General features: G+C 40.4%; 1 protein-coding gene and 1 pseudogene across 1 annotated transcript in view; both read right to left on the bottom strand.

The window, feature by feature from the left end:
- Positions 1-2,595: 2,595 nt before the first annotated feature.
- LOC116666292 lies at positions 2,596-6,513 on the bottom strand (annotated as a pseudogene).
- Positions 6,514-7,025: 512 nt separating this feature from the next.
- Positions 7,026-25,736, bottom strand: part of TMEM123 (transmembrane protein 123) — a 43,381-nt gene continuing 24,670 nt past the window's right edge. Inside the window, exons 3-5 of the mRNA XM_032488251.1 lie at positions 11,580-11,924; positions 10,272-10,425; positions 7,026-7,651 (exon numbers count right to left, since the gene is read on the bottom strand). Coding sequence (XP_032344142.1) covers positions 7,627-7,651; positions 10,272-10,425; positions 11,580-11,924 — 524 coding nt within the window. The 3' untranslated portion in view covers positions 7,026-7,626. The remainder of the gene's footprint in view (positions 7,652-10,271; positions 10,426-11,579; positions 11,925-25,736) is intronic.

Here is a 25,736-nt window from a genome sequence, read left to right as displayed (position 1 = left end):
AGCCTGTCCTGGCCCCAGCTGCCAGCTTGCATCTCGGGCTGGGTGTCGCGGGGACCGTTTGTGCCCGTTTAACTCAGTTCTGTCGGTCAAGGGATGCTCGGGGCAGATCTGAACCTTGGAGGCTCCCTCTCTGTCCCGTTGGCCTCCATTGGAGAGGGGAGACCCAGCGAACGAGCACCAATACTCCTTTGCCGCTCCCTCCCCGCAGGACCAGGTCCTGCACTGTTTTGCTTTTTCTTTTTCCCTTTTCTCCTACCAGATTTTTGGCGTCTTTGTCTTTCGAAGAGGGAGATGTTCTGTCGGAGTTCGGCAGGTGCTCTGGTTGGCTGCGTGGGTCTATAGATGTGAGTTTTGGTGTATTTGTGGGAGAGGGTGCGCTACAGGCGTCCTTCTACTCCGCCATCTTGCTTCTCTCCTGTTTCTAGTTTTCTGTGTGTTATCATGAAAGGATGTTAGATAGTGTCAAATACTTTTTCTGCATCAAGATGATCACGTAATTCTCTTCCTCTTTGTTCTATTCGTGTGGTATGTTGCATTGATTGATTTTGTTATGTTGAAACATCCTTGCATTCCTGGGACAAATCCCATTTGGTCATGGTGTATAATCTTTGTAATATGTTGTTGGATTCGGTTTGCTAATATTTTATTGAGGATTTTTGCATTTATATTCATAAAAGATATTGGTTTGTAGTTTTCTTGTGGTGTATTTGTCTGGCTTTGGTATCTGGGTAATGCTAGCCTCACAGAATGAGTTAGGAAGTGTTCCATCTCAGCTGATTTTTTTTTATGTCCTTCGATGCAGAACATTTGGAGTTCCCAGAAATTTCCTTCCTGATCCCATAGGACAGGACATGCTTTCTCTCTGTGCATGCATATTCCTCCTGAGTTCTTTGCTCATCTTTATGATCGTTACTCTGAACTCTTTCTTGGGTAGATTGCCTATCTCCACTTCACTTAGTTCTTCTTTTGGGCTTGTATCTTGTTCTTTTGTCTGGAACATATTCCTCTGCTGCCTCATTTTGTCGGGAAGGGGCCGGTACCTGCCCACTGGTGGGTAGAGCTGGGTCTTGGCCCTCTGGTGGGCAGGGCCGTTTCTAGGAATGTGTCTAGAAGTGGCTGTGGGCTTAGGAAGTCTTTAGGCAGCCTGTCTGCTGAGGGGTGGGGCAGTTTGTTATTTGGCCTGAGGTGTCCTGAACTGGAGCCCATAGGCTGTTGGGTGGGGCCAAGTCTTGAAGCTACTGAGCCAATATTGGCAGCCACCAGGCACATTCATGTAGTTGAATGTTCACCAGTATGTCTGCCACCAGTGTCATTTTGTGTGTGCCCTTTAAGAGTTAAATCAGTTATGCAGAGCTCCTGCAATTAAGCCCTGCTGGCCTTCAAAGCCAAGTGCTCTGGGGGCCCATTTTCCCAGTGCTGGACCGTCGAGCTGGGGAGCCTGATGTGGGGCTAGAACTCTCACTCCTGTGGGAGAACCTCCATAATACAATCATTCTCCAGTTTCAGGGTCGCCCACCCAAGGGGTGTGGGATTTGATTATTTGCCTGTCATACCTGTCTTGTTATGTCCTTTATGTCTTTAGATGAAGATCTTTTCTGGTAGGTTTTAGCCTTCTTCATCGATGACTGCTCTACAGATAGTTGTGATTTTGGTGTGCTCATGAGAGGAGGTGAGCTCAGGGCCTCTCTACTCTGCCATCTTGGCCACTCTCTCCTCACCCTTGTCCTGTTCTTGATCTTAGAGGATAAACTTTCACCCTTGCACTAATAAGTATGATTTTAGCTATAGCGTTGTCATATATGGCTTTTATTATATAGAGGTATGTTCCTTCTATATATAACGTTTAGTTTTTATCATGAACTGATACTGAATTTTGTCAAATGCTATCTCTGTGTCATTGAAATATGTTTTTCATTCTATTAATGCAATGTGTCACATTGGCTTACTTGCATATGTTGAACCATCTTTGCATCCCAGAGATTATATCCCAGTTGATCATGGTGAGTGATCCTTCTTTGCGTTGCTGACTTCTGCTTGCTACAATTCTGTTGAGAATTTTTGCATCTATATTTATCAAGGATATTGGTTATGGTTTTCTTTTCTGGCAGCATCCTTTTCTGGCTTTGGTATTAAGGTGATGCTGGCCTCATAAAATGAGTTTGGGAGTGTTCTTTCCTCTTTGGTTTTTTTAAGAAGGGTTTGAGAAGGATTAACACTAATTCTTCTTTCAATATTTTGTAAAATTCTCCATTGAAGCCTTCTGGTCCTGGTCTTTTCTGTGTTGGAAGATTTTTGATTCAATCTCCTTACTAGTAATTGGTCTGTGTGGATTTTCTCTTCTGAATTCAGTTTGGCAGATGGTGTGTTTCTTACAACTTTTCTGCCTCAGCGCTGGGCCTGATTATGACTCAGGATTCCTGGGTAGGGGTAGACGAGGCTCCCCCCGGGGCTGCTGAGTCTTTTTGTTATGGACCCGAATCAGGCAGACCTACACCCCACTGAGTCCCCTGGTCAGACTGTGCCACCAACTTGATTCTGCAGATGAGCAGAACCTCTGGGACTGCTACGCTTGGGTGCTGCAGGTGGGAACTCGGTCTGTCACATTCTGAGTGCGGGTTACTTCTCTGTCACAATTGGATTCCTAGTGATCAAGGCCCACAGGGTTCACTTCAATTCCCATGGGCTGAGACTGGAGTGGGTGCAGCCAAGAGGTGACCCACAATGTGGGGGGAGCTGGATATCCTCTCTGGCCTCTCTTTTCAAAATGGGGTAACTGGAGGCTCGGGGAAGCCTTGGCGTGGTGCTGTGCCAGTGTTGGGGACAGGTAGCGCCGTCACCATGTAGCCACTCCTCTTACCTTGTATTTCTTTTTTTTTTCTTTCTGCTTTGCACTGAATTTTATTTCACTAAACTATGGGGGGAAGAATACTGAAATGGAGTTCCTTCAAGCCTCCCCAGGCAAGGGGGCCCAGAAGCCACTTTTGTCTCAGACTCCTGCACATTCTTCTTCAGCCCACAAAGAGAGGAGCGCCAGGTGCCCAAGGTGCATTCCGAGGCACTTTTGAACACTTCCCAGTTAAACATGGTAAAGCTGAGCTCACTCTGAAGGATGAAGGGGACCAGGCAAGTTTGGTCAGAGCAAGGGAGGTGTTAGTAGGTGAAAATCGTATCCTTGGCGTACCCCAGTTCCCCCAGGTCAGGGTGCGCGGCTGTCTGGTTCAGGGCTAGAGGGCCGCACACCAGGACGAACGTGGGCCCCCTAGGAGGAGGGAGGTGCTCCTTGACCACATCCTTGGTAATGAAGCCTGAGCTGTACTTCCAGCCAGCAGGAGGCCTGTCCAGGGGGTACCACAGTTTGAACTGCTTTGGGTGACTTCTTCAGGCTCCTTTCTCACCAAGATATCCCCCTCTGTCTGGTGGGCAAAGATGAGGGACATCCTGGTCCTGTCACTGGGCTTCTTGGTGATGCAGCACGGGTGTGGTCCCTGTGCCCCCAGCAATCATTCCCAGGTGACGGGCCAGTTTATTTTCAGGTTGACTCGTTCTGTATGGCTTGACTGCAAACTTCCCTGACCCCTGATAGAACAGGTGCCTGGGTGGCCCTCGAAAAAGGATGGTGTCCCCAGTTTTCCTGTTCTCCCAAGTACTGGGTCATCTTCCCCCTTCTGGATGATTAGTGTGTACACTTTTGAAGTAGGTCTTTATGATTAAGTCCACAAAGCCGAGATCATCAATACTGGACACAGGCCTGTAAACCCTGATCACAAAACATCACCAATTTTGGCCAAGAGATAAACGTCCTTACCTACAGGAAGCCCTGAGGCATGGTCTGGCGACGGCGGTTCAAAGCAGGACCTCGGTGTTGTGGCTGATTTGCTTTCTCAGTCAAGGGCAGCGGGTCCTTGGCTTCAGGGTCCTGTAAGGTGACAGGATGTCTCCTCTTGAAGTTCATGTTCTTCAGGGCCAACAGGAGCACAGTGACCCCAATAACAGTGATGGCGAGGAGCAGGGGCAGGTCCTTAGCGCCTCAGGACACACCAGCACTCTCCGAAGCAGCCGAATGAAGCCTGGGCCCTCACCTGCCACCGGCTTGGCTGGCCTTCCCTCCTCTTAACTCGTTAACGTGGTCTATCTTGGTCTCTCTTGGTCTCCATGGCGCAGTGCTTCAGCCTCACTCGCGTCGCAGGGCTCTCTCGGTGGTGTCCCGTGCGTGCTGCTTGCTGATTTCCTTGCGAGGGGAAGGGGGGGCCAGGGAGGAACTATGTGGCCGTGTTGGCGATGACACCCTCACTTATTGTGCATGCATAACATACTTTAATTAAAAAAAAAGTGACAGCTGTAACTTAAAAGGTTTTTTTTTTTTTTCCTGTACAGATATAATGATTATATCCACACTCATACCATTAAATCAAAAACAAGACACACACATTCAAGCCTGGAGTTGTTGGGGGAGTTAACTGACCAGAGTGGAGCCAAAGTAATAGTGGTGGGGGGTGGAGAAATGTGTACAAACAATCCTGTAAGAGCGTTCATTTTGTTATATAAAGGATTTTCTGAAGGCTGTACACCTTTTCTCCTTGGTTACCTTATAATGACAAACATTTAAGTCATCCTTAGGTACAGTTGAATTATATCCACTTGTAAAGGAAAAAAAGTGTTGACAACACCAAACTATATATTAATGTATTTGCAGCTGATTTATATAAGGAATGTAATTTTAAAATTTCTACCATGTTTTAAAAATTGTACCCAGCAGAATCAACAAGTGGCTTCAAATGAAAATCCCTGGAGCAGTGCTTCTGTTTGCTGTTCATCAGAATCACCCAGTAGAACTGCTAAGCCACTGGTTGCTGGGCTCCAGCCCAGAGTTTGTGATCCAGTGAGTCTGCGGTGGGACTCAGGAATCTGCACTTTTTAAACAAGCTTCCGGGCAATGTTCCTGCTGCTGCTGGGCCAAGAGACCACACCTCCAGTGCCCCAGTGATCTGCCTTTTTACTTTGAGTATTTTCTATTCTGCTAATCTCTCTTGAGTTTGATAAAATGAAGCAAAACCACACAAAATTCTTAAAAGAACAAAGTTTTATTCTAAAAATAGATCTCAGTAACAATGAAATACCAAAAGCTGGTCATTACAATAAAAAGGAAAAAAAAAAAAGTAACAAATTTGCTTTGCATTTTTTTTTCTGAAAAATACAAAATTATCACCATAATATACTGCCAGCTCTCATTCATCTGTGTTTGAATTATTCATTCTATGGATTATCCAAGGAAATTTTAAAATCAAAGATTGAATTCTGCCTAATATTTAGACATACATCTGGATTGCTTTTATCTTCAAGTAAGTACATTCTCAAAGAATGCAAAGTAAAATGAACATTTGCTTAAGTAAACATAATTAGGAAGATAAACTTTTCTGCTAAGGAAATATGCTCTAAAGTGAAAGACTGCTTTGCCATCACTGTTTCCCTCATTTTTTTGCAGATAACCAAAAAAACCTGATTGCAATGAAGTACTGATATTTGAAAGTAACAAATTACACAACTTATATACAGAAAAAAAGACATAACTGAATTATTTCAAACCCAAAGCACAGGAAGCTTTAAAGGCAAATAATGACATTTAGTACTTAAAAAGTGGTTTTACATCTTCAAAGTGCTAAAGAAACAAGTACTCAAGAAAATTTCAGGCCTGTCTACAAAGTTCTGACTGACTGGAAGTACGGAAGTATCAAGAATGCGGAGACAAAACAAGTTAAATTTAAAAGGCCCCCATTACTATAAAATGTGGCTTCAGTGTATTTTGTAAAGAAATGCAAGCAGTGGGTAAAGGAGCAGTTAGGTAAGTTGAATGTTAGTAACTTAGCCCTATCAGCCCACATCTCTTTTGAAACTAATGTAAACACACGTGTTTCAAGGTATTTCTTCAACACTGCATGTGCCACATCCATCCATCTGATCATATTCGTATTTTGCATAGTTTTTATCATCCATATTCATCACATCAGTTGGCCGTAATGCACAGTGAGTAGAAATGATCCTTTTATATCAGAATTCTTAATTTCCTGCAAACCAAAAGCTGATCACAAAAGTATTAAATGTAGTTACATATTCACTAGGCCTTCTTAGCTCATTTTCAGACTCAGAAATCGGTATCAGTTACTTTGACCACCTAAGGTAGAAGAAATAGTATCTTAGGACATAGTATGACTAAATACCTCTTTTGTCAAAACTGGACCCTGAGTTCTGAGCGCTGGAATATAAACTGTAAAACCGAAAGCACTCCAAACTACGGCGGCTAACACAGGCGTCCCTACAGTACTGTGCTTTTTGTCTCCATTAACGTAGCGCATGTAAGAGAGCCGCCTCTCCGGCAGGGAGGAAGAGGGGCAGCTGAAGCACACCCAAGCAAGGGAACAGGACATTTCCAGCTAAAAGTCTCCTGTTATAAAACTTAATTTTCCAAAATATGCTGGTGTAATTTATTCCAAAAATGCTGTTTCCCCAAATCTCTCTGTAATGTCGACAGTGCATGAATATACAGCATTCCCCCCTTGCAGGTTTAGCAGCCCGAGGGGGCCCCACAATCCCTGGCTGCCTGGACCCAGCATCCATCCCTGGTTCTGACGAGATGTTGCTTTGGAAACCATCTAAGGGTCTTCTTTTTTTTTTTTTTTTTTTTAAGTTAGGTGTGTTTACACTACATAATCATTTCTAGATACCGAAAGCAGCTGTACATCTCTGAAAAATATTCACTAAATACAAAATTAACAGCTGAATATGAAATAAAGCAGTTTCCAGTGGTGACAGTATTCTCACAGTAGCACATAAATCTATTATTTAATACTAACAGCTAAGTCTTTAAAACATTATCATGTTAAACATTTCAATTTACTGAAATTACAGAGAGGAAAAAAAGTAATTATATCAACTGCCACTGAAAGCTCAAAAGATGGCCTTTAAAAATGCAGGCTCTCCGATGGCTTTCTGACAGGCCAAGCCTAGGTATTGTTTCCGGTTTTCTTCTCTTTTTTTTTTTTTTTTGGTGGAGGAGGGTGTGTGTTTTGTTTGTAAACCAAATAACTAAGCTTTAAACTTACGAAACATTGATGTTTTCTGAAGAAGAGACACCTAAGCTAAAGTTACACTTAAGATTTGGCTTATTTGTATAAATTCTGCTCTGTGACTTTAGTAACTAGGATAAACCCAGCTCTTACGAGCACTGAAGCTCTTTGTGTGAGCAACAAAGGCGGCACCACCCTGAGTGCGGCGACAAGCTCCCTGTGTGACCAGATGGCCCTTCAGTGGCGATGTCTTCTAATCACTGGCCTGTGCAACTAATGCTGCAAAACAAGGGGACGGGCCTTGTCTTGCTGTGTATTTTGTAGAAGTGGTTCTAACCACTGCATTAACTGTACGGTCCATATGGTCACTAAAAAACCCCGAACCAAACCCTTTTTTCCTTCAGCAATCATGAGGAATCTTTACATATTTATACAATACATTGTACATTATATGCGTGGCCTGTTTATGCTATTTTCAAGAAGAGAATCCTGTTTTAAACTAATAATAAACCAAAACCAATTGGGCTGCTTCAGTCTTTCTTCTTTCTGTTGGTCCTCGGAACCCTTAAATGATGGCGTCATGTTCATCACTGTAACAGACCGAAAGTTAAAATCACTTTAAGTTTTATATTTATATCAAACTCCTTATATGTTTATATTTTTAAGTAAAGCAACGAATAATTTGAAGCTTCAGAATCAGAACTGTCATTGCTCTGTGTAAAGCTTCTTGCGTGAAAGCACCTGGCATGCTGCAGTGGTTAAGGACTCAAGCAGTGTATTCAGGTTGTGAAATGGACCGACATTCAAATCTCTGCCCCTCGATGGCTGTCGGACTTTTCACCAGTTGACTACCATGACCCTCTTTAAAAAGGAAAAACAACCAAAACCACCATCATTTCTTGAGCATTTACTATCTGCCAGGTGTTATGCTGCAGACTTTACACCCATATCTCACTTAACCATCACAGTTGCCCTATGCAGACAGAGGGCACTTAAAAATATTTTTTATAACTTTGTTTAATCACTCAACCAACCAGTCTCATTCTGCAGAAGATCAGAAGCCAAGAAGCACGTGAACTCTTGTCTTGACCACTGTACACTGTGCTGTATCCTTTATATAAACACGAGGAGGCACCTTGCTAGTCAACAGTGGAACCAGGCTCAAAATTAAGTCTCTCTGTCCCAAACCCCATCTCTTAACCACTCCATCCACTGTCTCTCCGTGCAACTCTTAAGAAACACACGAGCAAGCACTTTATTCAGTGTTTTAATCAGTGTTATTATCCAATAAATGAAAACCAGAAATGCTCACAATTACTAGATACAGAAGGTCTCAGTTTTTTAATAGGAGAAAACATTGAGTCCTTACTTATGGAATGTCATTTTTTATAACTGTGAAGGGAACTATTGGCTTTAAAATGCACTTTTTAAAAAAAAAAATGTAGCGCTAAGAAAAACAGGGCCAACTAAACTACAACACAGTGCTTCCTCATCCCACAGACTGTAAGATACATCCACTGCAGAGGTGTTAAAATGTGGAAAAACACAAAAACAAAAGTGTGTACTCAGTCTCAACTAAATACGGTATTTTCACCATCTGCTGGTTCCTATGAATAATATTCCTGTTAGAGACAGTGTCTTACACACCCACAGTTCCCTTACAGTCACAGGGGCTCTGGACACTGACTTCCTCCACAGGGCACGCGGCATTATGTGGTCACGTGTATGTGAGGAAAAAACCTGGTCCACAGAGCTAAAATTACATACTTTGTAGTTAAGGCAGTTTAAAATGAAAACAGGACATTTAAATTCAATTCTTTCCCTATTTTATATAGCCTCAACCATATCAAAAATACTGATACTGTAAAAAAATGACTGGCATTAAATTTACTATAATCAAAATGTGCCTTCCATTTAACTGGTGAAATTTACTAGGAAAACAGATAATAACTACTTCTACAAACACATTAAAGCATTTTTAAAGTTAACGCTATTTAGTCAGTTTCCTTCACGTATTGTTTTATGGGTTGATCTGAGAGAGAAAAGAATGAATGTTTCTAAATATGCTTTTTAAAAACATTTATTACTGTATTATTTAATCAAATATGCTTTTAATCTGGCAAAACACCACCTTGATATTCTTTTAAAGTGAGTTTGGGGTGATGCATACGGTATATGAACGGTAACTTTCAACTTAAATATGATGTTTTAGAAGTCTGGTTTTCTTAGTAGTAATGAAAAATTTGAGAAATATTTTCATATGACATTCTTCTAGAAATTCCCGGTGCACATCAACCTATCAAAGCCTTACAGAATTCTCATAGTAAAGCAATCTGTTCTATTTTACTTTGTTCAATTAGTATTTCCCAAATGTTTCTGATGTGGAAACTCTGTGGGACACATATGTGTACAACAACTTACACAGAACAAATTTTGGAAAATGTGTCATCTATTCTGTGGTATTTATATACATTAGCAATCAAAAGAAGGAATTCACTCTTCTATATATGAGACTCAAAAGAGAAAACCAATTGGACTTTGTTTGAGTAACAAAAGGCATGAGATGAAACCTCCAAAAACCATCAGACCTAGAGAGTTCTGCGGAGGGGAAACATGGTTTGTTGATGGGGACCTGCTGATAAAGCTCATCTGAAAAAGACTGTTTTACTACATATAAAATGATCACGTACATTACTTACACTAACAACTCATACGATATAGTAAATTACCAGGGAAAATGAGGCTGTCACGGCATTTCCTTCTTTGTGACACAGAAAGCAAAAATCACGTTTTTATCAAGGAAGTTATTTCACTGTGTCTTGTGTTTGTCATTAGCACTAAGTCAACAGCCTCATGTGACCTGATACAGTATGTCTTGAGATAAAAGATATAAGCAAGTAAAAAGGGTTGGCTAAACTTGGGTCTCTGGTAAAAAAAAAAAAAAAAAAAAAAAAGATACTAATAAAATACAAACATTTTTATAGGTGTATATACATCCATTTTGACTTGCAAGTAATTATAAACGCAAGCTTGTACATAAATAATTTACTTTGGGCATGGAGGATTAATGGGACTATAGCTCACAAATCTATGAATTATTAACCCCTGGGATGAATACTGGCTCTCCTCTGATATTCTGTCATGATACTTAAATAAAGAAATACAGAAGTAATAATAATAATAAAAAAGTCCTGGCCAATGAAAACTTACATGGTTCTATACCGAATGCCTCTTCTTGAATAATACACTTTGCATCCAATGTAAAGAAAAGATAAAACTCCCAGCGTTAGTACAATACCGCCAACAAAGCTGCCGGTATCGAATCTGGATCCCTTGTTTTCCTTAGAATTAATAGTTGCTGTGACTAGAAGAAAAGAAAACAGAACAAAAAGTAGGCACTTAGTGCTTTTAAAATACATTGTAATAAAATGTAACAAAAATAAAAGCTAAACCATTCCACGCAAGGGCTGAATATGAAGTACGAATGGATACGAATGCGAACGTGGGATGTGCGGGAATCTAGGCACAGAAGGCTGCTCTCCGGCTGATTTTGTGTCTCGCGACTGCCTGGCTGCAGCTTTAGGAAACCCCCCGTGCCTGCAACCCTAAGATCTTACTGTGGGGCTGGACTTGGACAGCCTGCCAAAACCTCGGAGGCAGCAAGATTTGGGAGTTTTCTTCCTGATGAATCCTCTTAAAATTTCATGCCTTAAACAAAATAGGTCTGGGTAACGGCTGCAATCCTTGAATCTGATCCAATTTGAGTTTCTAACTGAAATCCCTCCTTTTGAGTCAATTGGGAATTCTTAACTATTTTGATTTTACTGCGTCAAGAACCTCTGAGACATGAAGGGTGCCTTCAGTGCATCAACTGTACTAAGAAAGAAGATACACCACATGAAGCAGGAGCATACAAACATACACGAGAAACCATAATGCCTGCTATTCGTTCTGAGAAATGTAATCACTGGCTTTTAATCAGAACTTCAGCTTTGGGTAACTTAAAAGAGAATCTTCTTAAGGTCTTTGAATTCATGGTTTGACAGGCATTGTATTTTAAACAAATGCAAAAAAAGAGCTGAGACTGATGCTACATATGTGATTATATCTAATACCATGGACATATGTCTACGGCACAAGTGAATTAAAACAAAGTTCACTGTGATTTAGATTTAGGAAACATGTCGGCTGAGCCTGCATAATTCCTTTGTAGAATGACATACAAAGAGTTAAAGGTATGACAGATTTTCAAACCATGCAAAATAAAATTCCCCGTGAGGATGAATTATTTACTTGCAGGTGGATCTCACACAGTCATTATTTGGCATGGTTAAACTGGAAACTAATTTTTTAAAAGGGACAAGATTACTACGTCAACTGGACTCTTCTCCTGATCCTTACCGCTAATTCATTTAGGAAATAAGAAATAGTTGTCATATTTCTGTATTTTCACAGAATGGAATGAGGTAATTAGGCATTTAACAACTATTTTCAGCACAGAAAAAATTTTATACGTACTTGTTACAGGTGAAGAAACAGAAGTCACTGAACTGTTGTGGGCTGTGGTCACTGTGGATGTGGACATCCGGGAAGTGTTGTGCGAAGCACTTGTTATCTTGGGCGTAGACCTTGCAGTGGTAGAAGTCTTGTTTGTTGAGATCGCTGGTGGTGTCGTTTTAGACGTTGTGGGTTTCAAGGTGGTGGTTGTCTTGTTCTTTGAAGAAACTGGAACTGATGATTTTGCTGTGGGTTTCAAGGTGGTGGTTGTTACGTTCTTTGAGGAAACTGGAGTTGTTGACGACGGTTTCATGGGCAAGGTGGAGGACTCATTTGTGCGGCTGAGAGGCACCTGTGGGGTGCTCCCTGCAAGAACATTAAGAAACATTCAAGCTGCAGCTCTGACTCAGGGAATTAAGATTCCGCATCCCTGACTTTCATGGCCACAAAGGAAAAGGTCTAACCGACAGCAGCAAGAAAGATACTTCGCACTATATAGCAACAAGCCATAAAACGTCTCAAACAGGAGGAGCCACGCCTGGATTGATACAGTTAGGAATTTTTGTAAACGTACTGGGGTGGGGGTGGGACCAGCTCAGAAGACTGAGCTCCTTCAATACAGGGACAACGTCTAACCATCTCTGTGTCTGAACACTGAACCAGACTTCACGTCACTCATACTAGTTGAAAGGATGATTAAACCAAAGGATGTTTAAAGTTTCTCTGCCACGTTCTTCTAAAAAGCTCTGAGGGTAAAGAGTAGCTGCACGTTTCTAACCCCCCAGACAGGATGTGAGCATGACTGAGGCATTTTCTGGAAGAGTAAAGCCCGCTTCCCACAGTGCAGCAGAAAGTGAAGTAACACCGTAGAATGTGGCTAGCTGGAAATCGCATACTGGTGGATAATAATTTTCCATCGTTGGAAAGGTATTTCTAAAAATTACTTCTGAAAGCTTTAAAAATCCAAAAGCCAGTTTTGTAAGGGAGAATCATTGGTATTAATTTAAAATAAATAACTTGAAATAAATAAATAAAAATATGCCCTATGCCCCCCAAATAAATAATACATACCTATTTGTAAAATGCCCTATGCCCAAAAGCAAACCTTTCTGTCTTAACAATATTCTTTCATACCCTATCTTCATTGTAACACCACAACTTAACTGATGCTTACAGCTGAAGATACTTTAGTTATTATAATTTAGTACACACTGTCTAGGGAATGAGAAATATCTCTTTGCCCTATTAACACGCTGTAATTTATTTCTGTATTTGTTTCCTAGTCTCAAAGTTTCTTTGCAGGTTTGGTGGTTTGTGATGCTGCCTACATACTCCCGTTTTAGTCTTTACGGCCAAGTACTCAAATGGAAAGCTGCAAAGCCCTGGCTTGCCCTTCTCCTTCCCGCAGTGATGGCGGCCCCAGGCCTGCGGGCTCCCTGTTCCACACACCAAAACTGATACTTCGTGTATTATCATCCTGTCTTCCACAATTACTCTGGGCTTTTTATTCAAAGACTTCAAATGTTTATTTTCAATTTTACAGGCCAGAATGCTATCGTAATAAAATTAAATACAGGAAAGGACCATAGTTTGTATTGTATCTTTAGAACAGAATAATCTTTGCAGAGTGAAACAATGAATACAATGCTGCTTTTGGATTCCACTGCAGCCTACTCCCTTCTCCCGGACATAAAAAGACATTCTTCAGAGATACTGTACAAAGTCACATGGGCAAAACATGTGGAACTGTCACAGGTTAGTTCTTTACTAAGAAAATCTAAATGCAAGCAAGTTTTGTATTAAAGTGTGTTTCATGATGTTTAAATGTGTTAACTGCCATAAAGATGCTCACCAAACTTGGGAGAAGGATGGATGAACATGGTGAGAACTTCAACAAAGAGAAAATAAAAGAAAGTATCAAACAGAAGTCACAGAGCTGAAGAATACAATAACTGAACTGAAGAATACACTGAAGAGGTTCAAAAGCAAACGAGATGAAGCAGGAGAAAGAATCAGTGAACTCAAAGGACTTATGGGATGATATTGCATTACAGGGGTCCCAGAAAGAGAGAAAGGGGCAGAAAATTTATTGAAAGAAATAATGGCTGAAAATACCCCCAATTTGGGGAAGGACAGATATCTAGATCAAGAGCTAAAGGAGTTCATCACTAAACTTGTCTTACAAGAAATGTTAAAGGGACTTCTTTAAGCTGAAACAAGAAGATGTTAATCAGTAACAGAGAAACATATGAAAGACTAAATCTCACTGGTAAAGGTAAGATTCAAAATAATCTAATGTAAAGGTAGTGGATTAATCACTTATAGAGCTAATATGGAGATTAAAACATAAAAGTAGTAAAAAATAACTGTACAATAATTAGTTGAAAGAATACACAAGATAAAAAGATGTAAATGTGACATCAAAAAACATAAGATGTAGGGAGGGGAGAGTAAAACTGTAAAACTTTAGAATGTCTTCAAATTTAAGTTGTTGCAACTTAAATAAAACAGCCTCATAAACAAGTTGTTATATGTAAGTTTCATGGTAACCAAAAAGGAAAACACCTATAGTAAATACACTAAAGATAAGAAGATAGAAATCTAAGCAAACCACTCAAGTACGTCATCAAACTTCAAGAGAAGAGAACAAGAAAAGAAAGAAATCGAGGAACTACAAAATAGCCAGAACACAATTAACAAAATGGCGATAAGTCCATGTTTATCAATAATTATTTTAAATGTGAACAGACTATAAATTCTCCAATTGAAAGACACAGAGTGGATGAATGGATAAACAAACAACATCTATTTATATGCTGTCTACAAGAGACTCACTTCAGATATAAGGACACACAGAGACTGAAAGAGAGGGAATGGAAAAACATACTCCCTGCAAATGGAAATAAAAGAAAGCTGGGGTAGCAATACTTATATCAGACAAAGGAGACTTTAAAACAAAGACTATAACAAGCGACAAAGAAGGGCATTATATAATGATAAAGGGGTCAACCAAATAAGAAAATATTTGTAAATATTTATGTACCCAACATAGGAACACCTGAATATATAAAGCAAATATTAACATCTAAAGGGAGAAAAAGGCAGCAATATAATAATAATGAGGGACTTCAATACTCCACTTACACCAATGGATAAATCACCCAGACAGAAAATCAATAAGGAAATGTTAGCTTTAAATGGCATGTTAGAACATACAGACTTAACAGATATATACAGAATATTCCACCCAAAAAGCAACAGAATACACATCACTCTCAAGTGCACGTGGAACAGTCTCCAGGCTAGATCATGTCAGGCCAGAAAAAAAGTCTTAGCAAAGTTAAGACTAAAGTCATATCAAACATCTTTTCCAACCACAATAGTATGAAACTAGAAATCAATTAGAAAGAAGAAAACTGGAAAATGCACAAATATGTGGAGACTGAACATGCTACTGAACAACCAATGGATCAAAGAAGAAATCAAAGAGAAAGTTAAGGAAAAAACCTTAAGATAAATGAAAATGGAAATACAGCACACCAAAGCTTATAGGATGCAGCAAAAGTAGTTCTAATAGGGAGGTTCACAGCTGTAAATGCCTACCTCAGGAAACAAGAAAAATCTCATATAAACAACCTGACTTTACACCTAAAAAAACTCAAAAAAGAATAACAAGCAAAGCTCAAAGTTAGTAGAAGAAATGAAATAACAAAGATCAGAGTAGGAAAATGAAATTAAGACTAAAAAGACAATAGGAAAAACCAATGAAATTAAGAGATGGCTCTTTGAGAAAATAAAAAATGACAAACTTTCAGCTAGACTCACCAAAAAAAAAAAAAAAAAAAAAAAAAAAAGAGACAGAGAGAGACAGAGAGAGAGAGAAGTCAAAGTCAGAAATGAGAGAGACGTCACACCTGATACCACAGAAATACAAAGGAATTCCAGAGATCAGTATGAACAATTATATGCTAATAAACTGGACAAGCTAGAAGATATGGATAAATCCTTAGAAACATAAAAACTTTCAAAACTGAATCATGAAGAAATAGAAAATCTGGGCAGACCAATTACTAAGGAGATTGAATCAGCAGTCAAAAACCTCCTAACAAACAAAAATATAGGAAAAGACCGATTCATTGGCAAATTCTGCCAAATATTCAAGAAAAATTAATACCAATTCTAAAACTTTTCCAAAAATAGAAAAGATGAGAAGACTTCCAAATTTATTTTTATGAGTCAGCATCGCCCTGATACCAAAACCAGACACCAATGTCACAATAAAAGAAAATTACAGACCTGCACTCCTGATGAACACAGATGCAAAACCCTCAACGAAACATTATCAAAATGCATTCAGTAATACACAAGAATCATACATCATAGTCAAGTTGGATTTATTCCAGGGATGCAAGGATGGCTCAATACCTGCAAATCCATCAGTGCTGTATACCACATTAACAAAAGGAAGGCTAAAACCCATACGAATATCTCAGTAGATGCAAAAAAAGCACTTAAGGAAATTCAACAACCATTTATGATAAAAAGTCTCAGCAAAGTGGGTACAGAAGGAATGTATCTCAATGTAATAAAGGCCATACATGACAAGCCCACAGCTAACATCATGCTCAACAGTGAAAAGCTGAAAGCTTTTCCTCTAAAATCAGCAACAAGGACGCCCATTCTCACTGCTTTTGTTCAATGTAGTATTTGAAGTCCTAGCCAGAGCCATTAGACAAGAAAAAGGAGTCAAAGGCATCCAAATGGAGAGGAAGAAGTAAAATTGTCACTGTTTGCAGATGACATGGCATTATATACAGAAAACCCTAAAGACTTCACAAAACACTGTTAGAACTAATACATTCAGTAAGGCTTCAGGATACAAAATCAATACACAAAAATCTGTTGCATTTCTATACACTGATAACAAAAGATCACAAAGAGAAATTAAGGAACCTATCCCATTTACAACTGCATAAAAGAGAACAAAATGCCAAGGAATACATTTAACCAAGGAGGTGAGAAACCTGTACACTGAAAACTGTAAGCTACTGATGAAAGGAACTAAGGAAGACACAAATGGAAAAATATTCTCTGCTCATGAACTGGAAGAATATTGTTAAAATATTTACCCAAAGCAACCTACAGACTCCATGCAATCTCTAAAAAATTCCCATGGTATTTTTCACCAAAATAGAACTAATAATCCTAAAATTTGCATGGAACCACAAAAGACCCTGAATAGTCAGAGAATCTTGAGAAAGATGGAGGTATCATGCTTTCTGAGTTTAAACTATATTATGAAGCTTCAGAAATCGTAACAGCATGGTACTGGCATAAAAACAGACACATATAACAACAGAACAGAGAGCCCAGAAACAAACCACACTATATGGTCAATTAATGTATGACAAACAATTCAAGGATACACAATGGGGAAAGGATAATCTCTTCAATAAATGGTGATGGGAAAACTGGACAGCCATATGCAAAAGAATGAAACTGCATCACTATCTTACACCATACACAAAAAATTAACTCGAAATGGATTGAAAGACTTGATAGTACCTAACGGAAAACCTACAATCATAAAACATCTCAGAGAAAACAGGTGGTAAAGTCCCTGACATAAGTCTTGGCTGTGATTTTGGGATCTGATACCAAAAGTAAAGATAACAAAAGCAAAGATAAACAAGCGGGACTACATCAAAACTAAAATATTTCTGCACAGCAAAGGAAGCCATCAGCTAAATGAAAAGGCAACCTACTGCATGGGAGACAATATCTGCAGATCATGTATCTGTTAAGGGGTTAGTATCCAAATTATATAAAGAAGTCATATAACTCAACAGCAAGAAAATCAACAATCTCATTTAAAAATAGGCAGAGAACCTGAGCACATATTTTTGCAAAGAAGACACAGATGGCCGGCAGATACATGAAAAAGTGTTCAACATCACTAATCATGAGGGGAATGCAAATCAGAACTGCAATGAGGTATCACAGCCGTCAGAAGTGGCTATTATCAAAAAGACAAGAAACAAAAAGTGTTGGTAAAGATGAGGAGCCTTTGTGCATTCTTGGTGAGAATGCAAACTGGTGCAGCCACTATGTAAAACAGTATGGAGGTTCCTGAAAAAATTAAAAATAGACCGACTATATGATCCAGCCAGTCCACGCCTGGGTATTTATCTCCCCCAAAATGAGAACACTAACTTGAAAAGATACATATATATGCACTGCCATGTTTATTCCTGCATTATTTACAACAGCCAAGATATGGAGCAGCCTAAGTGTCCTTTGATGAGAGAATGGCTAAAGAGGATGTGATACACACACACACACACACACACACACACACACAATGGAATACTGCTCAGCCATTAAAAAAAAATCTTGCCATTGGTGACAAGGATGGAACTTGGCACCATTATGCTAAGTGAAATAAGTCAGACAGAGAAAGATAAATACTGTACGATGTCACAGAAAAAAATGAGCTCACATACAGAGAACAGACTGGTGGCGGCAAGATGTGGAGAGGTGGGGGTGGAGGGGTTTGTAGGCCACAAAGGGTTAAGAGGGCAAAATGTACAGTTACAAAATAAATAATTCAAGGGTGACTATAGTTAATAATAGTATACTGAATATTTAAAAGTTACTAAGAGAGAAAATGTCAAAAGTTCTCATTATAAGAAAGAAAAATTTTGCCATGATGCTTGGTGTTGGATGTTAGCGAGGCTTACTGTGGTGGTCATTTTGCCAGTACATATAAATATTGAATCATTATGCTGTATACCTGAAACTAATATAAAGTTATGTATCAATTATAGCTCTACAAATAAAGGGAATAACCTTTGCTTATTTTAAAATTAAGTTTTATTTATACAGCATGTTTATGTAATAAATTAAAAGTTTCCATATTCCTCCCCCGACCAATTTTGCCACTTAAAAACATGCTTAAGGTTATAAGATCATTCATAAAGCTTTTTTATTTATTTATGTTTTTGGAAGTTCCTTGTAAATTCAGGTCAGGAAAAGCTACTAATGAGGGCAGAAATATAAATTAAAGGAATAAGTAATACCTGCCATGAAAAAAAGAAAAAAAAAAAACTCAGAGATAAGACACTGATAACACAAATGAGATTATGACCATAAATAAAGTCTTCCTGGCACACAGCCACTCTCATTCACTCACGTATTGTCTGCTGCAGGGCAAGGGCAGACGTGAGTCGAGTTGCCATAGAAACCAGATGGCCTCGAAAGCCACAAATATTTACTACCAGGCCCTTCACAGAAAAAAATTCACTGATTTCTGACACAGGTTGTAGATTTGTTTACTAAGTGTTGACAGTCCGTGAAGGCTCCTGTAGGAATCAAACCCAAGAAATTACATACCAGGAGACTCTTGCCTAACAGAAGAGCGTGTGGTTTCACGCCATTATTGAGGTAACTACAGCCTAGGAAACGCTCACCTTGTCATAAACTTTTTTCCTCGGGAAAGCACCCACAGCACATGTAGCTCAGAGCAGTGTAACTCCCTGGTGTTCCTCCCAAGATACGCTAGTTGCAAAACATACTTCCAGGCCTCTGAATGGGAAGACTCATGGCAGGGCAGTGGTCCCCAGCCCCAGCTGCACACAGAGACACCTGCGTCAGGGGCCACCGCAACATTCCTATTTAATTGCTCTGGGGTACTGCCTAGGTGATTATAATGTGCTGGATTATTAGCTGTAGCAACCCAGTTTATAAACTAGGAATTATCTACCAAAAGTGATTACTTTGGTTTTTAAACCAGTTACTTGTGGCCAGTCATTCGGCAGAATCAGTTACACAGCACAGTCGCTCTCAGATAATGACAACATGATGCCATCTGTCTACAGACAGTGCTCATCTATTTACTGTAATGGGAAGTAAGCATCTAACTTCTTCTAGATGGTACAAAATTATGAAGAAACATTTTAAACAGAAAGGGGACAAAGAGGAGGACGGGGCAAGATACATATATCTCTTTCACTCAACTGTAAATTACCGTCTAAACCATTAAGAGATCTCAGCGAACACTGGCTCTTGCATTAGTACTGAGACGTAAGTTTTTTTTTTTTCCTTTTTAAATAAGCATCTCAGGTAGTTTAGCCCACAATGTCATTCCCAACCAGAGGCAAAGGCTAAAACAGTCCATATGACCTGTAAATGTTCTGCACTGTCTGTCCCTGGCAGTTTTTCCACAAGGTGGTAAGCATGACAACAGTGGTCAGGAGACGAGTAATGGTGCTTAGTGTCTGTCTGCTCTTGGACTAAAAGACTCATTTGCAAGGCCCAGGCCTGTAGGAAACGGGCATTGTTTCAAACGGAATTTATACAGTGAAACTAAAGGAGCTATAATTTAGGAGGTTTAAAAAGTTGCCCTATGAAAAATGGGGTACACAGTGACCCCAAAATAACCACACTTGTAGAAATGATGAAGGTGAGTAAGTTAGAAAGGATGAGTGCCTCTGTCTGGAGTGGCCATGGCGTTGGGACATTTTCCCTGGAAGATCTACTGGGCTTAAGCTTAATAAACTGGAGTTTAATATGAGGGAAAACTTTTAGATCCAGGGCCCTGTCTGAGAACAACTGGGGATCCAAAGTAGATAAGTTTTCTATTGCTACGTAACAAAGTACCACAAAGTCAGTGGCTTAAAACACCATTTATAAGCTCCCAGTTGCAGAGGTCGTTAAGTATGATCTGACAGGCTCAGCTGGGTCTCTGCTCAGGGTCTCACAAACGCTGAAATTAAAGGGCAGTTAAGCTGGGCTCTTATCTGGAGATTCTGGGAAAGAATCTGCTTCCAAGCTCACAGGCTGCCGACAGCATCCAGGTCCCTGCGGTTCCCATTCTCTCACTATCAGCTGCGGCCACTCCACGCTCTGAAAGGCCACCTGCATTCACGTGGCCCCTCCAGCTTCAAAGCCAACAACAGCATGTCCTTCTCATGTTTCAGCTCTCTCTGACTTCCACTTCTGTCACCAGCCGAGAGAAAACTCTTGGCTTTTAAAGGGCTCATATGATGACGCTAGGCCCATGCAATAGTCTATCCTAAGGTCAACCGATTAGTAACCTTAAGCACATCTGCAAAATCCCTTCTGCTACATGAGATAACAATCACAGGAAAGGTGTCTCACATCCACAGACAAGAGAATTAGACAAAGGGTGAGGGTCACGGAGGGGGAGTCATCTTAGAAGTCTGCCTACCACAGAGTTTTGGGTAAAGTTGACCTTGCTTTGCAAATCTGGGAAAACTAAATTCCTAGCTGTCAAGTGGGAGATTTCGTGTCGGCAACCTCTCACTAAATTCTGTTCAGGCAAACAGAATCGCCTCCCACCCACAGGCAGGCTAAAGTTCTCTTACGTGAATTTATTGAACATATTTTTTTGGCAGGGAGAGGTTACAAAAATTTTCCAGCAGGCTTTCAGTTTACTAAGAGCCATGTTTCCTCATGTCCTGAATACTTACTTATTAGATACCAAGAGTTAATTGTCAAACCAGGATTAATCACATCCCTTGTGTACCTGAACAAAGAATTAACCCAATGGTGTGAGGCAAGTTAGCCTCCTCAGGCTCCAGGGGAGAAATTTTAAGTGGTCCTCTAGCAATAACTCACCAAGAGAATGGAAATCTGCTCATTCATCATCTCTCCGCTACCTCAACTCCCCAGGGCAACTGTGTGCCCCGTTTTAGAAAACGGTTTCTTTTTAAGCATTCTTTTAATTACTTTTCTTATTCAGAATAGTCCACATCAGCCTTGAAGACATGAACATTAGAGGGAACTCAATGGGAGCCCTAGTAGAATTAAAATGAAATGATAGATTTAAGCAGAAATGTATTCATCTAAAAAGAGAATTCAATTTATCTATTAATGAACGGAAATTATTGGTGCAGATTAGAAACATTTGGCATAAGACTGAGGGACAGATTTGCCTGCATTTCTTCCTGGGAGGGCGTATAATCAATTCCACCCATCAGCTCTTTAACATTTCCTATCCTGCTTGGAATGGCTTTTCTGGATTATGTAGAAAATGAACTGCGTTCCTCCTCTGCTCCAAACCAGGGAATAGTAATGCTGGAAATATGCTCTGAGTTGACTATGAGACTATTTTTCATTCTGGTTACATGCTTAGACCAAATTTCTTTCTGCAGAAACTTAGAAAATATACTGGAATAATGAAAAATTTATACAGAAACATGCACGTACACACCCATTATATGTGCGCTATATATAAATATGCACTCTGTCACAGAAAATGTGATGGGTATTTTGTTTGTCCCCCCATATCCCTCCTGTCCCTTGTCCCACCGGCTCTCTGCCTAGGCTCCCTTGCCCCCTAGGCTTCTGGTTTGGTTCAGCCAAAGGGAAGGCATCGTTTGTTGACACTTTACATTCCTCCTTATTCTTATTAGTGTGCATAACTCACCCGACTGAAAGGACAGTGCCTTTTACTGTCTGAGGACAGATCTGATCGGGGACGAGCTCACAGAGCTCAGCCCAGTCCTGTGTGCTCCATCTCTACAGCTGTCTGTCTGCTAGATTTATTTAATGTGTTTACATTTAATGAATATTTGAACAGTCCTTATTCTGAGCCAGATACTGCTGTAAATATTTTATAACTATTAGCAATTTTCATAATTACCCTTGGAGGCAGATTAAAGTTATGGTCATCCCTAGTTTACAGATGAAACTGAGGTAGGTGCAGGGAGGTTCAGTGACGCGAGCACAAACTAGGAAGGGGACAAGCCAGGATGTGACCTGAGGCAGTTTGGCTCAAAAGTTCTGTGTTCGGCTGCTGGTCATGAAAACATAGTGCCAGCAAAGCAAAAAGCTTTGGTTGGGGATGGGTGAATGACTGTCTCTGCCCCAATGTTGACCTTCAACATGTTGCTGGCTGAGAATAAGCTAATAAATAGATATTAGGTAGGAAAAAGTAACCATATAAAAATTCTCAGAATTATTCTAAGTATTTACTAAACCTCAGCTGGCTATGTACCAAATTCTTGATGTTCCGTGTTCTACAATCCTGTGTACAGGAAATACCACCAGTCTGTCTCCATCGTAAAATACACAACAAACAATAACAACAGCTTCTCAGAGCCTGAGACACCACCTCTTTGCCCCAGTAGGGGCTCAAATGTCTGAGAAAATGTGTCTGAAATACTTGGAAATAACATTAGAGCTGTATCTGCAGCGTCAAAATGCTATGCAGGTGGCGCTGTCACTCAGTGACAGAAGATTTATGGTCTAGACGTGGAGAATAAGCATGTGTAATGTGCAGCTGCCACAGAAGAATTTGGTCGTTAACAAGCTCAAAGCACCGCAACAAAGAGATCTTCAGTCAGCAAAAAAAAAAACCCAAAAAACAAAAAAACAAAAAAAGAACTGTCTGCTCAAATGTCAGCAAAAAGAAATCCCTAGAGATGACAACTGTTTAGCACCCACTATTAAATAATCTTAACTCATTGTATGAAGGCGTTAGAAAATTTAATATGGCATTCTGAACTTTTTTTTTACAAAAGAAAAATGTGAACTTTGCAATTAACTAAAAAATACGTACTTGCCTAAATGCTAGATTTGGTATCAAAAATCAAGAGGGAAGTAACCCGTGGGAGAAAGAGGAAAATAATGAACACCTGTTGTGTGCCATGGATTCTAGTAGGTGCTTTTCAGACTTTTAATTTTTAAAAAATTTCATGTCATCTGTATAAAATAGCGCTGAGAAGTGGGTTTGCTCCCTGCAATTTATAGATGAGAAAAACTGTGTCTCAGAAGGTTAAGTAAAAGCCCCAAATCGCTGTCAGACTTGTGGGGTAGGGGTAGGGGTGGGGGCGCAGACCATAACTCAGGCCGCTGGACTCCTCCGAGCCTGCTGGTCTCGTCAATGGTTTGCTCGGTGTCTCCCAATGAAAATCCACTTGAATTCCAGAGTCCACCGCATTTACTTTGGCTATTAATTTCACCACTGACTGTCTTCACGGCACTAAAATCACCAACAATAAACACATGTATATACTTAATACCAAAAGTTGAAGCTAAAGTAAGAGCTCAGAATCAAAAAAACAACAGTCCCTTGAAATTTTCAGTCAGCAATACTGTAGATGTACAAAAAGGTAGAAAGGAGGAGGGCGGGTGCACTCAGTGGTAGAGTGCGTGCTTAGCATGCATGAGGTCCTGGGTTCAATCCCCAGCACCTCCTCTAAAAATAAAGAAAGAAAGAAAGAAACCTAATTATCCCCCCCCACAGAAAAAGGTAGAAAGAATACAAACACCTGTTACCATCATTCTGATTAAGAAATAAAACCACCAATTATGAAATCCCCCCAAAGGGGGCCCCTCCTCAATTGTAGCCCCTTCAAAGTAACCTCTATCCTGAATTGATCATAGATTTCTCTGGAGTTTTACTTTGCACTATTTCTAAGAACATCATACTGTTTTTCATGTTTACATTTTATACAATGAGCGTCACGCTCTACTTTCCTGTTCTCGCTTTCTGTACTCTACATTAATACATTTCATTCATGTTGACACCTGTATCTCTAATCCATGCATTTCTCATACTATAAAATTTTTTTTCCTGAGAGTTATACTTTGAGGCGTTTTCTGTTTCCATGAGTCCAATTACATGAAATGACTAATGCCAGTAACTTTCTGAACCATCTTCCCAGAACAAAGCCGAAAGGCAAACATGTCTGTATATATTCCAGCTCTTTAGTTATAAGGGACCATCCCCTCGGACCCGCCCTCAGAATGTAAGCAGCTTTTGGTAGGAAAGAGCTCTTAGCAAGAGGCCCCTTCTGTCTTGCCACTGACCTTAAACCAAGCATGCCCAGCACCACCCATCTCCGGCCCTACCACACCCTTCGACTCTTTTGATCACACAATATCTTGCCTAACCTGTCGGTTCTTCCTGTAGATCAAAGTAGGAATGGAAAATAAGTAGGTAACAGATGACCAGATCTCTCCACCAGCTTCCCCTTCAGTAACCCTGCAAACAAACTGTGTGAACAAGACAGCATCCGAGGAAAGGTCACAAGAAGTGGACCGGCCTGCACGCGGTGGGGGATGGCAAGGACACTGACCCCCATCTCAGTGATGAACCGAGATTACTTCCCTTTTTCCCTCTTAAAACTTTGATGGCCGAGCAGCATCTCTGTGGTTGGTTTTCTGTGGTCACTGAGTCCACCATTTCCCCAGATTGCCGGCATTCTGATGAAAAGAAACTTTCCTTTTTATCAGCATTTGCCTCTCTCGAATATTGATTTTTGAGCAGTGAGTGGCTGGACCCGAGTTTAGTAACAAGAACCCAACAACTACTCACCCAGCAACCCCACTTCTAGCTGGCCGCGTGCTGGCTCAGGCTGGTAAAGGTATTTACGTGTATTCACTGCGGCACTGTTCATACGTCCGTGTTACAGTACCCACTGATGGGGGCGTGGTTAAGGAAGCTACGGCACAGCCATACTATGGAACGTAACACACACGGACATGAAGGAGTCAGAGCTATACATATTGTGGGGGGTCAAAATACACCCGCAAATTCTTTGATATGCTTCCCTTCAAAAGGTGAAGCCTAATTCCACTTCCCTTGTACGTGGACCTAACTTAGAAACTTCCTTCTAGCGAAGAATATGGCAGAAGGGATGCTATGTAACTTCGGAGGCTAGGTCACAATAAGGACAGCTTCTGCTTGGCTCTCTCCAGGGATCCAGCCAGTCTCTTAGGGCTGCTCGCGCTTGGGGAAACCTGCTACCACGTTGTGACAATACTCGGGCATCCTCACGGGGCGAGGAACTGAGGCCTCCTGCCAACAGCCTGTCTGTGAGTTAAGTTCACCCTTCAGCTCCACTCCAGCCTCCACGACTGCAACCTCAAATCCAGCTCCAGCTAAGTACCCAGCTAAACCACTACTAAACTCCTGACCCATGGGAACCGCTAATTCTGAAGTTCTCTTATGAAGCAATAACCAATAATGTACTTGTACAAAAACCTCAACAGTTCGGTCAAAAGAGCAAGTTGTATGTGCCCATTCTGTATGTTCATACCAGTAAACAGGGATTATTTCTAGGGGGTCATTGGGGGAGGGAAAGGGAGAGAGGGACCAGATCCCTTTTAAAAAATTTTATATTCTTCTGCATTGCTTGAAAAATTAGG

The sequence above is a fragment of the Camelus ferus genome, chromosome 10 (assembly GCF_009834535.1).
Source record: "Camelus ferus isolate YT-003-E chromosome 10, BCGSAC_Cfer_1.0, whole genome shotgun sequence".
Taxonomy (NCBI): Eukaryota; Metazoa; Chordata; class Mammalia; order Artiodactyla; family Camelidae; genus Camelus; species Camelus ferus.
The sequence above is the reverse complement of the archived record's forward strand: the minus strand, read 5'-3'. Positions and strand labels throughout refer to the sequence as shown.